At 43.8% G+C, this 18,048-nt stretch overlaps 1 protein-coding gene across 3 annotated transcripts in view; it reads left to right on the plus strand.

The window, feature by feature from the left end:
• LOC139472810 (uncharacterized) overlaps positions 1-17,677 on the plus strand; it is a 40,780-nt gene extending 23,103 nt beyond the window's left edge. For 2 of the 3 annotated variants that reach the window (XM_071255289.1, XM_071255288.1), the window contains 3 exons: positions 16,005-16,064; positions 16,540-16,605; positions 17,160-17,677. In XM_071255289.1, coding sequence (XP_071111390.1) covers positions 16,005-16,064; positions 16,540-16,605; positions 17,160-17,560 — 527 coding nt within the window. In that variant the 3' untranslated portion in view covers positions 17,561-17,677. Of the gene's footprint in view, positions 1-13,492; positions 13,516-16,004; positions 16,065-16,539; positions 16,606-17,159 lie in introns of those variants that run through there. The other variant, XM_071255291.1, reaches the window with a different exon arrangement.
• Positions 17,678-18,048: the final 371 nt, after the last annotated feature.

The following is an 18,048-nucleotide window of genomic DNA, read 5'->3' on the forward strand; positions in this document are numbered from 1 at the left end:
AAACCCAATTTCACCTCATAACATTGCAGACGACGCATTCCTACTCTGATCATAAATATTGCAGTGCAGCAAGCGTAGAGAGTTTACCAGCTCACGTGCACGGAGGAATGTTTGTGTGCAAGGTTTCGTGTGTGTTGTGGCGTTAGGGTTTGGTTCCGAAACCGTTTAGCGTCTGTCTCTGGCAGTCTTTTTTTCAAAGCTGATCGTCCTTCTGATCATAATATCAAAAGACGGGACACCCAATACCCGGGTACATAGGTCAACGTCGGTATGAATACTCCCAGCAATATTCAATACAATATAGAAAAGAGCGCATGACTCAGATAAAAACTAGAAAAGGTGCTCGTCTCTTAAATAAGTTAGTAAGTTTTAGTAACACGACATTTATACGGGGTGAAAATATACAGGAGCGTTCTAATCCTGCTTCATTTATACGCAACCTCTATAATAGGCTGACTATACTACTCAAAAGCAGTTAGGGAACACTAATATGTTTGCACTTAAAATTAAAAAAGAACAGAAGACGAAGACATGTGTAGTAAATTTAATAATGACCGAGTATACAGTAAGAAAGAATCATGAACAATCCACTACATTTCATAACGTGAGTGTGATTGAGTTTGATTGAACGCCGCTTTTAACAGTATTCCAGTTACATCACGGCGTGTCAGCTTCATGTGGGAGGAAAGCCCGAAGTGATGCAGGTCTCAGACGTTTACCACTTTGGTGAAACCCACGTATGGTGCTGACAAACCTAGAAACTTAATCGGGGCGAACCGGGATTCGAACCCACAATCATAGGTTTCTGGCGTGGCCAAGGGACGCAACTTTGCACAGCGAATCGCGGCGCCTTAGACGACTGGGCCACCCGTGCCCCTGAAAGAATCATGAAATAACCCACTACATTTCATAACGTGAACAAGCGTTGATGTCAATAATGTCACTGGGGTCAAAATTGGAAATCCAGGCCAAGAGAGAAAAGTCAGTAACGAGTGTGTCCGCCCCTAGCAGCCACACATACAACACAAAGACGCCTCATGGATGTCACTAATGTCTGTAGTGTGTTCTGTGGGATAGCAGGCCACTCCAAACTCAGCCATTGAGGAAGCTGGCGCAGATCTTGAGGTGGAGGGTGGTTCTCTCTAACACGTCTCGTTAACAGATCCCATACGTGTTCAATGGGTGCCATATCAGGATAATATGCTGGCCATTCCATGCGAGTAACATTGTTTTGTCCCAGAAAGTCATTGACTATGCGTTCACGATGAGGTCTAGCATTGTCATCCTGGAAAACAGCCTGTTGGCCTATTCGATGAAGACAAAAATTCATCATTGGTCTCAGAATCTCACCCCTGTAACGAACAGCATTCAAATTCCCGTTGATGACGTACAGATTGGTTCTGTGATGAAATGAGAAGGCTGCCCACACCATGACACTACCACCACCAAAACGATTGTGCCCACGGACGTTGACGTCAGCAAAACGTTTCCCACGCCGTCTGTAGACAAGAACACGACCGTCATTATGCTGCAGTGAGAACCGAGATTCGTCAGAAAAAAGAACTGCTGACCACTGTTGTCTTGTCCACTGTCGGTGTTGCCGTGCCCATGCGTCTCTGGCTGCTCCTTTGGTCACTGACATTTGTTCCTGGAGCAGCCCTCATTTGCCTTCGAAGATGGTTTGCTGTGACTGCTCTCCTCCTCAATGCTTCAACAACGACGTAACGTTCTTCTCTTCCTGTTGTCACACGAGGGCGTCCTGGCCTTGATCTGTCACGTACTGTCTGTGTTTGTTGGAATCGCTGACGTAATCTGCAAATGACGGATGGACTAACATTTAACCTTCGAGCAGCTTCCCGCTGTGAAATATTTTCATTTAGCTAGCCAATAGCTCTGGCTCGTTCTTCAATCGTGAGGTGTCGACGTTGTGGCATGTTGAACACAGTGTGGCTCGTGCTTCATGAGGATAAGTGAGCAAATGCACGATCTCCATTCTTACGGCAGCTGTGAGGAGGAGATTACAACAAAAAATTCCATGAAAATGAGTGCTGGTGAAAATTAACGTTGTTCAGTATGATTCAAATTCTTTGTTCTGGTCATCAAGTCACTTGAGTAAGGGTAGTCTTCAATATCAGTATGTTAGCCGCCAATCAGAAGGCCATTTACCAAATTTAGAAGGAATCCAATGAACAGTGCTACAAAATATCAGTGTTCCCTAAATTGTTTTGACGAGCAAACTTCATAATCAAACACAAAAGCAATTATAAATAATTTACACTCAATTAAAACTTGTTCTAACACTGCATTGAAGACACAATACACCAGCTTAGTGTTTCTAGTGGTGTCAGGAAGCGTCATTGACACTCACAACACTGGACAGTAGACATGATACACCGGCCCTGTGTTTCTAGTGCAGTCAGTTAGCGTCATTAAAACTTCCAACACTGTACAGTAGACATGATACACCGGCCCTGTGTTTCTAGTGCAGTCAGTTAGCGTCATTAGAACTTCCAACACTGGACAGTAGACATGATACACCAGCCCTGTGTTTCTAATGGTGGAGGGAAGTGTCATTAACACTTGTAACACTGTACAGTAGACATGATACACCAGCCCTGTGTTTCTAGTGGTGTCAGGTAGTGTCATTAACACTTGTAACACTATACAGTAGACATGATACACAAGTCCTGTGTTTCTAATGGCGGCGGGTAGCATCATTAACACTTCTAACACTGTACAATTGACATGATACACCAGTCCTGTGTTTCTAATGTCGGCGGGTAGCATCATTAACACTTGTAACACTATACAGTAGACATGATACACCAGTCCTGTGTTTCTGATGGCGGCGGGTAGCGTCATTAACACTTCTAACACTATACAGTAGACATGATACACCAGTCCTGTGTTTCTGATGGCGGCGGGTAGCGTCATAAACACTTCTAAAACTGTACAGTAGACATGATACACCAGGTCTGTGTTTCTAATGTCGGCGGGTAGCATCATTAACACTTGTAACACTATACAGTAGACATGATACACCAGTCCAGTGTTTCTGATGGCGGCGGGTAGCGTCATTAACACTTCTAACACTGTACAATAGACATGATACACCAGCCCTGTGTTTCTAATGTCGGCGGGTAGCATCATTAACACTTGTAACACTGTACAGTAGACATGATACACCAGTCCTGTGTTTCTAATGACGGCGGGAATCGTCATTAACACTTCTAACACTGTTGAATAGACATGATACTCCAGCCCTGTGTTTCTAATGGTGGCGGTTAGCGTCATTAACACTTCTAACACTGTACAGTAGACATGATACACCAGCCCTGTGTTTCTAGTGGTGTCAGGAAGTGTCATTAACACTCACAACACTGTACAGTAGACATGATACACCGGCCCTGTGTTTCTAGTGCAGACAAGAAAGGTCATTACAACTTCCAACACTGTACAGTAGACATGATACACCGGCCCTGTGTTTCTAGTGTAGTCAGTTAGCGTCATGACAACTTCCAACACTGTACAGTAGACATGATACACCGGCCCTGTGTTTCTAGTGCAGTCAGTTAGTGTCATTACAACTTCCAACACTGTACAGTAGACATGATACACCAGCCCTGTGTTTCTAGTGGTGTCAGGAAGCGTCATTGACACTCCCAACACTGGACAGTAGACATGATACACCGGCCCTGTGTTTCTAGTGCAGACAAGAAGGGTCATTAACACTTCTAACCATGTAGAGTAGACATGATACACCAGCCCTGTGTTTCTAGTGGTGTCAGGAAGCGTCATTAACACTCCCAACACTGTACAGTAGACATGATACACCAGCCCTGTGTTTCTAGTAGCGACGAGAAGAGACATTAACACTTTTAACACTGTACAGTAGACATGATACACCGGCCCTGTGTTTCTAGTGCAGACATGAAGTGTCATTAACACTTCCAACACTGGACAGTAGACATGATACACCAGCCCTGTGTTTCTAGTGGTGTCAGGAAGCGTCATTAACACTTCCAATACTGTACAGTAAAAGATACACCAGCCCTGTGTTTCTTGTGCAGACATGAAGCGTCATTCACACTTCCAACACTGTACAGTAGACATGATACACCAGCCCTGTGTTTCTAGTGTAGTCAGGAAGCGTCATAAACACTTCCAACACTGTACAGTAGACATGATACACCAGCCCTGTGTTTCTAGTGTAGTCAGGAAGCGTCATAAACACTTTCAACACTGTACAGTAGACATGATACACCAGCCCTGTGTCTCTAGTCCAGTCAGGAAGCGTCATAAACACTTCCAACACTGTACAGTAGACATGATACACCAGCCCTGTGTTTCTACTGCAGTCAGGAAGTGTCATTAACACTTGTAACACTGTACAGTGGACATGATACACCAGGCCTGTGTTTCTAATGTCGGCGGGTAGCATCATTAACACTTGTAACACTATACAGTAGACATAATACACCAGCCCTGTGTCTCTAGTGCAGTCAGGAAGCGTCATAAACACTTCCAACACTGAACAGTAGACATGATACACCAGCCCTGTGTTTCTAATGTAGTCAGGAAGCGTCATAAACACTTCCAACACTGTACAGTAGACATGATACACCAGCCCTGTGTTTCTAGTGTGGTCAGGAAGCGTCATAAACACTTCCAACACTGTACAGTAGACATGATACACCAGCCCTGTGTTTCTAGTGCAGTCAGGAAGCGTCATAAACACTTCCAACACTGTACAGTAGACATGATACACCAGTCCTGTGTTTCTAGTGTAGTCAGGGAGCGTCATAAACACTTCCAACACTGTACAGTAGACATGATACACCAGCCCTGTGTCTCTAGTGCAGTCAGGAAGCGTCATAAACACTTCCAACACTGTACAGTAGACATGATACACCGGCCCTGTGTTTCTAGTGCAGACAAGAAGGGTCATTAACACTTCTAACCATGTAGAGTAGACATGATACACCAGCCCTGTGTTTCTAGTGGTGTCAGGAAGCGTCATTAACACTCCCAACACTGTACAGTAGACATGATACACCAGCCCTGTGTTTCTAGTAGCGACGAGAAGAGACATTAACACTTTTAACACTGTACAGTAGACATGATACACCGGCCCTGTGTTTCTAGTGCAGACATGAAGTGTCATTAACACTTCCAACACTGGACAGTAGACATGATACACCAGCCCTGTGTTTCTAGTGGTGTCAGGAAGCGTCATTAACACTTCCAATACTGTACAGTAAAAGATACACCAGCCCTGTGTTTCTTGTGCAGACATGAAGCGTCATTCACACTTCCAACACTGTACAGTAGACATGATACACCAGCCCTGTGTTTCTAGTGTAGTCAGGAAGCGTCATAAACACTTCCAACACTGTACAGTAGACATGATACACCAGCCCTGTGTTTCTAGTGTAGTCAGGAAGCGTCATAAACACTTTCAACACTGTACAGTAGACATGATACACCAGCCCTGTGTCTCTAGTCCAGTCAGGAAGCGTCATAAACACTTCCAACACTGTACAGTAGACATGATACACCAGCCCTGTGTTTCTACTGCAGTCAGGAAGTGTCATTAACACTTGTAACACTGTACAGTGGACATGATACACCAGGCCTGTGTTTCTAATGTCGGCGGGTAGCATCATTAACACTTGTAACACTATACAGTAGACATAATACACCAGCCCTGTGTCTCTAGTGCAGTCAGGAAGCGTCATAAACACTTCCAACACTGAACAGTAGACATGATACACCAGCCCTGTGTTTCTAATGTAGTCAGGAAGCGTCATAAACACTTCCAACACTGTACAGTAGACATGATACACCAGCCCTGTGTTTCTAGTGTGGTCAGGAAGCGTCATAAACACTTCCAACACTGTACAGTAGACATGATACACCAGCCCTGTGTTTCTAGTGCAGTCAGGAAGCGTCATAAACACTTCCAACACTGTACAGTAGACATGATACACCAGTCCTGTGTTTCTAGTGTAGTCAGGGAGCGTCATAAACACTTCCAACACTGTACAGTAGACATGATACACCAGCCCTGTGTCTCTAGTGCAGTCAGGAAGCGTCATAAACACTTCCAACACTGTACAGTAGACATGATACACCAGCCCTTTGTTTCTACTGCAGTCAGGAAGTGTCATTAACACTTGTAACACTGTACAGTAGACATGATACATCAGGCCTGTGTTTCTGATGGCGGCGGGTAGCATCATTAACACTTCTAACAATGTACAGTGGACATGATACACCAGGCCTGTGTTTCTAATGTCGGCGGGTAGCGTCATTAACACTTCTAACACTATACAGTAGACATGATACACCAGGCCTGTGTTTCCAATGTCGGCGGGTAGCGTCATTAACACTTCTAACAATGTACAGTAGACATGATACACCAGTCCTGTGTTTCTAATGTCGGCGGGCAGCGTCATTAACACTTCTAACACTGTACAGTAGACATGATACACCAGTCCTGTGTTTCTAGTAGCGACGGGAAGCGACATTAACACTTCCAACACTGTACAGTAGACATGATACACCAGCCCTGTGTTTCTAGTGGTGTCAGGAAGTGTCATTAACACTTCCAACACTGCACAGTAGACATGATACACCAGTCCTGTGTTTCTAGTAGCGACGGGAAGCGACATTAACACTTCCAACACTGGACAGTAGACATGATACACCAGCCCTGTGTTTCTACTGCAGTCAGGAAGTGTCATTAACACTTGTAACACTGTACAGTGGACATGATACACCAGGCCTGTGTTTCTAATGTCGGCGGGTAGCATCATTAACACTTGTAACACTATACAGTAGACATAATACACCAGCCCTGTGTCTCTAGTGCAGTCAGGAAGCGTCATAAACACTTCCAACACTGAACAGTAGACATGATACACCAGCCCTGTGTTTCTAATGTAGTCAGGAAGCGTCATAAACACTTCCAACACTGTACAGTAGACATGATACACCAGCCCTGTGTTTCTAGTGTGGTCAGGAAGCGTCATAAACACTTCCAACACTGTACAGTAGACATGATACACCAGCCCTGTGTTTCTAGTGCAGTCAGGAAGCGTCATAAACACTTCCAACACTGTACAGTAGACATGATACACCAGTCCTGTGTTTCTAGTGTAGTCAGGGAGCGTCATAAACACTTCCAACACTGTACAGTAGACATGATACACCAGCCCTGTGTCTCTAGTGCAGTCAGGAAGCGTCATAAACACTTCCAACACTGTACAGTAGACATGATACACCGGCCCTGTGTTTCTAGTGCAGACAAGAAGGGTCATTAACACTTCTAACCATGTAGAGTAGACATGATACACCAGCCCTGTGTTTCTAGTGGTGTCAGGAAGCGTCATTAACACTCCCAACACTGTACAGTAGACATGATACACCAGCCCTGTGTTTCTAGTAGCGACGAGAAGAGACATTAACACTTTTAACACTGTACAGTAGACATGATACACCGGCCCTGTGTTTCTAGTGCAGACATGAAGTGTCATTAACACTTCCAACACTGGACAGTAGACATGATACACCAGCCCTGTGTTTCTAGTGGTGTCAGGAAGCGTCATTAACACTTCCAATACTGTACAGTAAAAGATACACCAGCCCTGTGTTTCTTGTGCAGACATGAAGCGTCATTCACACTTCCAACACTGTACAGTAGACATGATACACCAGCCCTGTGTTTCTAGTGTAGTCAGGAAGCGTCATAAACACTTCCAACACTGTACAGTAGACATGATACACCAGCCCTGTGTTTCTAGTGTAGTCAGGAAGCGTCATAAACACTTTCAACACTGTACAGTAGACATGATACACCAGCCCTGTGTCTCTAGTCCAGTCAGGAAGCGTCATAAACACTTCCAACACTGTACAGTAGACATGATACACCAGCCCTGTGTTTCTACTGCAGTCAGGAAGTGTCATTAACACTTGTAACACTGTACAGTGGACATGATACACCAGGCCTGTGTTTCTAATGTCGGCGGGTAGCATCATTAACACTTGTAACACTATACAGTAGACATAATACACCAGCCCTGTGTCTCTAGTGCAGTCAGGAAGCGTCATAAACACTTCCAACACTGAACAGTAGACATGATACACCAGCCCTGTGTTTCTAATGTAGTCAGGAAGCGTCATAAACACTTCCAACACTGTACAGTAGACATGATACACCAGCCCTGTGTTTCTAGTGTGGTCAGGAAGCGTCATAAACACTTCCAACACTGTACAGTAGACATGATACACCAGCCCTGTGTTTCTAGTGCAGTCAGGAAGCGTCATAAACACTTCCAACACTGTACAGTAGACATGATACACCAGTCCTGTGTTTCTAGTGTAGTCAGGGAGCGTCATAAACACTTCCAACACTGTACAGTAGACATGATACACCAGCCCTGTGTCTCTAGTGCAGTCAGGAAGCGTCATAAACACTTCCAACACTGTACAGTAGACATGATACACCAGCCCTTTGTTTCTACTGCAGTCAGGAAGTGTCATTAACACTTGTAACACTGTACAGTAGACATGATACATCAGGCCTGTGTTTCTGATGGCGGCGGGTAGCATCATTAACACTTCTAACAATGTACAGTGGACATGATACACCAGGCCTGTGTTTCTAATGTCGGCGGGTAGCGTCATTAACACTTCTAACACTATACAGTAGACATGATACACCAGGCCTGTGTTTCCAATGTCGGCGGGTAGCGTCATTAACACTTCTAACAATGTACAGTAGACATGATACACCAGTCCTGTGTTTCTAATGTCGGCGGGCAGCGTCATTAACACTTCTAACACTGTACAGTAGACATGATACACCAGTCCTGTGTTTCTAGTAGCGACGGGAAGCGACATTAACACTTCCAACACTGTACAGTAGACATGATACACCAGCCCTGTGTTTCTAGTGGTGTCAGGAAGTGTCATTAACACTTCCAACACTGCACAGTAGACATGATACACCAGTCCTGTGTTTCTAGTAGCGACGGGAAGCGACATTAACACTTCCAACACTGGACAGTAGACATGATACACCAGCCCTGTGTCTCTAGTGCAGTCAGGAAGCGTCATAAACACTTCCAACACTGTACAGTAGACATGATACACCAGTCCTGTGTTTCTAGTGTAGTCAGGGAGCGTCATAAACACTTCCAACACTGTACAGTAGACATGATACACCAGTCCTGTGTTTCTAGTGTAGTCAGGGAGCGTCATAAACACTTCCAACACTGTACAGTAGACATGATACACCAGTCCTGTGTTTCTAGTGTAGTCAGGGAGCGTCATAAACACTTCCAACACTGGACAGTAGACATGATACACCAGCCCTGTGTCTCTAGTGCAGTCAGGAAGCGTCATAAACACTTCCAACACTGTACAGTAGACATGATACACCAGCCCTTTGTTTCTACTGCAGTCAGGAAGTGTCATTAACACTTGTAACACTGTACAGTGGACATGATACACCAGTCCTGTGTTTCTAATGTCGGCGGGTAGCGTCATTAACACTTCTAACACTGTACAGTAGACATGATACACCAGTCCTGTGTTTCTAATGTCGGCGGGCAGCGTCATTAACACTTCTAACACTGTACAGTGGACATGATACACCAGTCCTGTGTTTCTAATGTCGGCGGGTAGCGTCATTAACACTTCTAACACTGTACAGTAGACATGATACAACAGTCCTGTGTTTCTAATGTCGGCGGGCAGCGTCATTAACACTTCTAACACTGTACAGTCGACATGATACAACTGTCCTGTGTTTCTAATGTCGGCGGGTAGCGTCATTAACACTTCTAACACTGTACAGTAGACATGATACACCAGTCCTGTGTTTCTAATGTCGGCGGGCAGCGTCATTAACACTTCTAACACTGTACAGTCGACATGATACACCAGTCCTGTGTTTCTAATGTCGGCGGGTAGCGTCATTAACACTTCTAACACTGTACAGTACACATGATACACCGGCCCTGTGTTTCTGATGGCGGCAGGTAGTGTCATTAACACGTCTAATACTGTACAGTAGACATGATACACCAGCCCTTTGTTTCTACTGCAGTCAGGAAGTGTCATTAACACTTGTAACACTGTACAGTAGACATGATACACCAGGCCTGTGTTTCTAATGTCGGCGGGTAGCATCATTAACACTTGTAACACTATACAGTAGACATGATACACAAGTCCTGTGTTTCTGATGGCGGCGGGTAGTATCATTAACACTTCTAACACTGTACAGTGGACATGATACACCAGTCCTGTGTTTCTAATGTCGGCGGGTAGCGTCATTAACACTTCTAACACTATACAGTAGACATGATACACCAGTCCTGTGATTCTAATGTCGGCGGGGAGCGTCATTAACACTTCTAACACTGTACAGTAGACATGATACACCAGTCCTGTGTTTCTAATGTCGGCGGGCAGCGTCATTAACACTTCTAACACTGTACAGTAGACATGATACACCAGTCCTGTGTTTCTAATGTCGGCGGGTAGTGTCATTAACACTTCTAACACTATACAGTAGACATGATACACCAGTCCTGTGTTTCTAATGTCGGCGGGTAGCGTCATTAACACTTCTAACACTGTACAGTAGACATGATACACCAGTCCTGTGTTTCTAATGTCGGCGGGCAGCGTCATTAACACTTCTAACACTGTACAGTAGACATGATACACCAGTCCTGTGTTTCTAATGTCGGCGGGTAGTGTCATTAACACTTCTAACACTATACAGTAGACATGATACACCAGTCCTGTGTTTCTAATGTCGGCGGGTAGCGTCATTAACACTTCTAACACTGTACAGTAGACATGATACACCAGTCCTGTGTTTCTAATGTCGGCGGGCAGCGTCATTAACACTTCTAACACTGTACAGTAGACATGATACACCAGTTCTGTGTTTCTGATGGCGGCAGGTAGTGTCATTAACACTTCTAACACTGTACAGTACACATGATAAACAAGCACTGTGTTTCTGATGTCGGCGGGTAGCGTCATTAACACTTGTAACACTGTACAGTAGACATGATACACCAGCCCCATGTTGCTAATGGCTGCGAGAAGCGTCATTAACACGTCTAATACTATACAGTAGACATGATATCACGGTGAGGCACGTGAAGTAACAAGAATCTGTGACAAGTCATAGACGGAAATTTATCAGCAAATATCCTTCCGCCGCACAAGTGGTGTGTGAGTTGGTTTTAACGCCGCATTAAACAGTATTCCAGTTATATCGCGGCGTGTCAGCTGAATGTGGGAGGAAAGCCCGAAGTGATGCAGGTCTCAGACGTTTACCACTTCGCTGAAACCTACGAGCACGGGTATGGTGCTGACAAACGTAGAAACATGTTCGGGACGAACAGGGATTCGAAGCCACAATCGCTGCGCCCTATAGACGACTGGGCCACCCATGTAGCCCAAATAACTCGTCTTCCTGATTGAATTGTCAGAACCGCATTGTCAAGGGTTTTCTAATGCCCTGTATATATAGATAAATATTCTGATAATTGGTATATGGCAGGTATAGCGACCGTTCCGTCACGCATATTAACACCTGTATAGCTGGCTTACCGACGAAGAGACAAAGCAGAGTCCAGTTGAGTAACATTTAGTCCCGTAAATATGGTTATCTTATTTATACAAAGGGACAGAGGGACAGACAGACAGACAGACACGGTTGACCCAGTTGTTTTAGGCGGCACAATTCGCCGTGCAGAGTTGCGTCCCCTAGGCGTGCAAGAAATCTATAACCGTAGGTTCGAATCCCAGCACTATACAATATTTCGTATTTTCCTCCCACATCATGAGTGAGTGAGTGAGTTGGGTTTAACGCCGCTTTTAACAGTATTCCAGTTATATCGTGGCGTGTCAGCTTAATGTTGGAGGGAAGCCCGAAGTGATGCAGGTCTAAGACGTTTACCACTTCTGTGAAACCCACGAGCACGGGTATGGTGCTGACAAACCTAGAAACATAATTGGGGCGGACCGGGTTCGAACCCACAATCATAGGTTTCTGGCGTGCCCAAGGCATGCAACTCACAGCGAATCGCGGCGCCTTAGACGACTGGGCCAACCGTGCCCCCTCCTCCCACATCAAGCTGACACACCGTGGTATAACCGAAATACTGTTAAAAGCGGCGCGAAACAATAGTCATTCAGGATATCCTTCTTGACGATCCTTTATCGATAAATTACTAGTATGTCAGATAACCAACGACTCTTTAACCGACAGATGTAGTTCCTACTTAACGGACTTCAGTATGCATATGTGTTATTGCTGTGACTGAGTTAAATACCTGGGCGCATTCATCTACAATCAAATTTCATGTTCAGTAAACATTTTGTAAATAAGCAATACGAAATGAAATAGCAACAAGGCAACACTTCATCACTATGTCAGCGGCCGACATGTTTTACAAATACAACATTCAAAATGGTGGCTACCGTCGCGATAGCTTCGATGCTTTGTTTGCTTGTGATAAGGTCGAGGAACTGGTCAGTAGTTCTTGGTATTTTTCCGATCAAAACATGAGTTCATGGTCTGATGGTTCTTAACAAACCAGAATGATGTCTCATGCAGGGCAAGGGCCAGGCAAGTCGGGCTCGACCAGTTTAAAAATATGTTCCCATGGTAAAGTGAGAAGAGTAGGCTTGCAGTCAATAGATCGAGTCGTTACAGTCAATAGATCGAGTCGTCACAGTCAATAGATCGAGTCGTTACAGTGATTGATGTTATGAGCATCGATCCATGCTGAAGACATACTTAATTCGTAGGGCACCAACGCCCGCATCGAACAATTTTGTGACTGTTGTCGCATGGTTTATTTGGTTGGTTTGTTGTTTAACGCCGCACTCAGCAATATTCCAGCTAAATGACGGCAGTCTGTAAAAAATCGAGTCTGGACCAGACAATCCAGTGATTAATCTATATGAACATCGATCCACGCAATTGGGATCGATGACATGCATCAACCAAGTAAACGAGCCTGACCACCTGACCTCGCTTCTTACGACAAGCATAGTCGCCTTTTACGCCAAGCATGGGTTGCTCAAGACCTTATTCTACTCCGGATCTTCACGCGGAAACAATGCTTTGTCGCAGGATAAAGTATAGTCGGTGCCTTTGATCTTTTAGCGAAGCATCTTAGAATAAAAATAAAGACGATGATGAGGTAGATTTCTTTAACCAATGAAGTAGGCTTAATTTTTTACCTCAACATGCAATCTGAGACGAAATATGGTAAGACTGTGGTAAGACTTGTAGATCTTGTATCACTCCACACTGTATTATCCTAGAGTGATCGGCACAAGTAGCAGCCGAGCGCCAAACTATGCCATGCTCCTAACCAGACACGTCACACTGACGTCATAGCTCGCCCCTTCGCCAGTCAAGGCGTTTCTTGACTGACAGTGAGTTGTGTCGCTCGTGTGAGGACGTAAACGGTGGTAAGTTTTCAGTTTGTACTTCAGAATTTTGTTAGGAAATTAAATGAAACAGACATTGTAAAGATAGTAAGATTTATGTACAACAGAATACATTTTGAAGGAATCAGGTGCTTGCTTCACACAATGTTAACACCCAAACGTTTGTTTAGCCTGCCACCAGGGATAAACAATTGTCTGCATGTAAACATTCATACCTCGTTTCAACTGCAAAGCTTGTTTGTTCTATTTTAATCAGTATATTGCAAAAATATGCTTGTAAGTTTCATCGACTGAACTAATAACAACTAGATATGTTTACAACACAGTCATAGTGTCGGCAATGTTTTTTCATTCATATGTTTTAAAACGTTGTTCATATAATGGCAGAAATCTACTGAAATCCATCCCCACTACAGACCAGGGCCAAATAAATCAGCCTCATTATTTTAACACTCAGCTTTGTTCTTCTAATCCGGAATATCTTATGTGGAATAAATGTATTTTTGCAGGGCACCAACATTGGTTTTTGAAGGATGGCAAGGAAATGTAGAATATATAAGGGCAAATGTGCATGATTCTCATTATTTTATGTCTAAGTTACAACGGACGTTAAATAAGAAATACATTTGGCGCTCGTCACCCTGGCAATCGCCATTTCAATCTTAATCACGTAATAGGGCCACGTGTTTATACCCTTCTTTACACAACCAAACACCGTATCAAACATCTTGTAGTGCCGGCGACAGTTTCTGCCTCAGATAGAATCTAGTAAGCCGATCTGTGATGGATGTACTGCCGCCATTGCTCGGAATGCTGAATTATGACAGTGTTGCAAAGAGTTTTCCTGACACTGAATTACCACTGTGTTGCACACGCGCTGAGTCATGTAGACCTGTTGCTCTTTTACATTTATTGCATCATCATGAAAAGTTTATAACTGAAATATTATTCTGTAGCATGTCGTATATCGACGTTTGTAATACTGTATAGCCCGAGACATCAAACGACGTAAAACGCACCAGTTTCAGAGTCTAGTTAAGAGAGTGTTTGTATTGGGGAGGTTGGAGACTAAAACATCAAGCAAAGTCACTCAGAACAACAAATAATTTACGATAGGTCGCAGCACTCTACATTTAGTAGCCTGTTATCATCATTTGGCAAAAAGCAATATGGACACAGAGTTGTCGACAGTTGTCGATTTGAGATGTATCCACAGACGTTGAAATGGACGAAAAATATATTTTCCTCCAGAATTACACTGGTGGGCGTCATATCCTGGTAAAAATATATATAACGATGTGCATTGATTCTCACTCACAACAAATACCTGAGTATAATTTAAATATACAGTAATAACATAGCAGGCAATGAAAATTAGAAAACAATGTTCAGTATTTGACCTGTATGTACTATGTAGATTTGCTATGCGCAGTATTGATACTCAAACAACAACTTGTTATTGTTATTGATATTGTGCGACAACGCACCAACTTGCAGGGACCATTTCATTGTCATAACAATTCCACCCACAACTAACGAAGTCAGACTAAAATACTAATATCATTCCATAATTGGGACTTAAGGGTAGGTAGCTGATGTCATACGATGTTGTAATGTTCTAATATGATAAATGCACATATGCTGTGTTTCAGTTTATTTGAGATCTGGTCTTTCTTGTGTACAGCAATATAAACTAACATGTTTAGTCCTTAGTCCTCATAATGGTAACATATAAAACCCTTAAAATGACATGTTTACTAGCCTAGTCGTTATGATATCTGAACTATTGGGATGTTGTAGTAGTGTTCATTTATGTTGTATGGTGAATGATTATATTATTATGACAAGAAAATAACAATCTATTCAGTTTCTGCAACTTCGACCAAGAGAAGAGATATATCTCAGCAGGTAGCACAGAGGCAGTGTGCAGCTTAGGTTTATTTAGGGGGTGTTTTTCCAGCAATCTAAATCTAATAAATATAAGCGATTTTCAAAATGTGTCAGTCACCATGCTACGGTATAGCCTATTAATCAGGGTTAGAAACTAACAGTTTTTGTCCACTATTCCTTATAATGATAACATATAGCCAAACCCTTAAAATGGGCAAATTTCTACTACTCCTTAGGATACCTTTACTATTGGGCAGTCTAGTAAGGACTACAGGACTAGTGCCAATTTCTAACGCTGTTAATAATACCTCTACTACAGCAACTGTATTATAAATCAAGTTTATCAGTGAATAAATTTGAAAGTCACACATTTGTTGAAAGGCAAAAGCTTCTCTCAGGCCAGTAGTTGTAATGTTTACCTGCAATTTATAGTTTTCTGAACAGCATATATGGGGGAGGGTAGCCCAGTGGATAAAGCATTCGCTCTTCACGGGATTGATTCCCCCACATGGTTACAATGTGTGAAGCCCATGTCTAGTGTTCCCCGCCCAGATATTGCAGGAATATTGCTAAGAAACTGTAAAACCCAACCCAACTGAACAGCATATTTTGTGTTTCAGCCTCGAACGACCGGAGCCACAGAGAAAGGGCTGCACAGATGACGACAGTGACGACTCATGGTAGGTGGGAGAACCCAGCAGGTGGTAGATACTGTCACTGTCCAACTTTGTACGAGATGAGGTCACATCAACATGTAACAAATATAAGCTTGAAAGTTTACTCCACAAACCTTCATATGAACAGTCTCTACAATAACAAGCTGATAAATGTAGTCTCTTATTATCCTAATAATTTGAAACAAGTCAGTTGTATTGCCAGTACCACCATAAGGCTCAATCCAACAAGCCTGTACAGACGCGTGGCTCAGATGAACAGCAATCTCAATTTTTGTGTTGTATATTTATGATAGAATGTAGTCGTTTGAATGATTTGTTAGTCGCTAGACGACCTTATATTTATACCTCTAAGATGAATGGTTTTGAAATTGTATTCATCAGTCAAAATTTTAAAATACATAAACTTTGTCGAATATCTTGTATGTATAATGCTTATTTAGTTTGAATTGTTTTCTGAACAGCATGTTCTGTGTTTCAGCCTCGAGCGACCCGAGTCGGACCACGAGGACACCAGTGACGACCACAAAAAAGCCTGCTACACGGGGTAGGTGGGAGAAGCCAGCAGGCAGAAAGCCAACACTTTAATCCCCCCAACAATTAACAAGCTGGGGTATAGACCCGTGGAGGTTCTGACTTGCTTCTAGCATGTCATTGTATCCCAGTTGTGTAGATCGGTGCTCATGTTGTCAACCACTGGACTGTCTGTCTTTATCAGGCTCCGCCATCTTATTGCTGGACTACTGCAAACAAACAGACTGACAAACTCCAATGTCATGTTTTATAAGATCTATCTGATATTTCCAAACAGCAACTGTACTGACAGTATCATCTCATAAAGCTCAGTTCATCAAACGTTGACACACACACACACAGAATAATGTTACAACAACTGGATGTAACAGAAAGATTCTAAACATTGACCACATAATCCTTGATTACATGAACCAGCTGTCGTCCTTCCCCTTGATCCTTGTGTTGTCAGCCATGTTGGAAGTGGTTGATGACGTACCGTGTCACGTGTCACCACGTTGAGGTGTGAACCATGTAGATGTATGACGAAGATGTCTGGAAGTGTACAGAGTTTACTTTGTGTTACAGCGACTCCATCACCAGCAGACTGCGAGGACCTCTATGACGCCAGCATTGCCGGGAACCTGGAGGAGGTGAAGCGGCTCCTGTCTCGGGGCGTGGACGTCAACTGTAGGAGGTGGTGGTGGAGCGTGACAGCGGTGATGGGGGCAGCAAGGTATGGACACAGAGACGTGGTGGAGCTCCTGGTGGGTGAAGGGGCCGATGTGTCACTGGTGGACGTGTACGGTTACAACATCCTTCACCTCGCCTGTAGGGGAGGAGACATGGAGACGGTGAAGTTTGTGCTGTCTCTGCACGTGGTGGACATCGACGCCAGGGACAACTACGGGCAGACGGCGGCGGACTGGGCGAGACTCAGGGGACATACGCGAGTGGCGGAACTTCTCTTGTCCCGCGGCGCTCAGTGACGTCAGTGTCGTGTTTGTGTGGACGGTGGGGGAGACCTGACAGTGACGTGGTGTGCCGTTCACGTCGTCGTGTGTACATATGTCTTTATTTACGTGAAACTGTTTGTTGTTTTGGGAGATGAATAAAACTTGTAAAAACTTTGTCAGACATTTTGTCATTTGTTGTGTTTGGAACTTCGCATCATCAGGTAAGAAAATTGTTAACTGAGTGTAAATAGAGATGATGTGTGATTGGTATGCAAGCACCGCACCTCGTGATATGTTCATGCAGGTCGTTATATATTTCTGTGTTAGTTTTACGCCATAAGTTTGTAATTAATCATGAAAAACAAAACAAAAAACTGTTTGTTTACATCTCGCTGCACTCGGTGACCTCAGACCGAGCCGAGGTTCGCCCAGCTGACGTGGCGCCAAATGTACAATGACAGTGACGTCACACTGTCGATGACGTCACGGCATTGCAGCTTAGGTCTAAACACTAAAGCTGC

This window comes from Haliotis cracherodii, unplaced genomic scaffold (assembly GCF_022045235.1).
Source record: "Haliotis cracherodii isolate W230 unplaced genomic scaffold, xgHalCrac1.p SCAF_25, whole genome shotgun sequence".
NCBI classification, from domain to species: Eukaryota; Metazoa; Mollusca; class Gastropoda; order Lepetellida; family Haliotidae; genus Haliotis; species Haliotis cracherodii.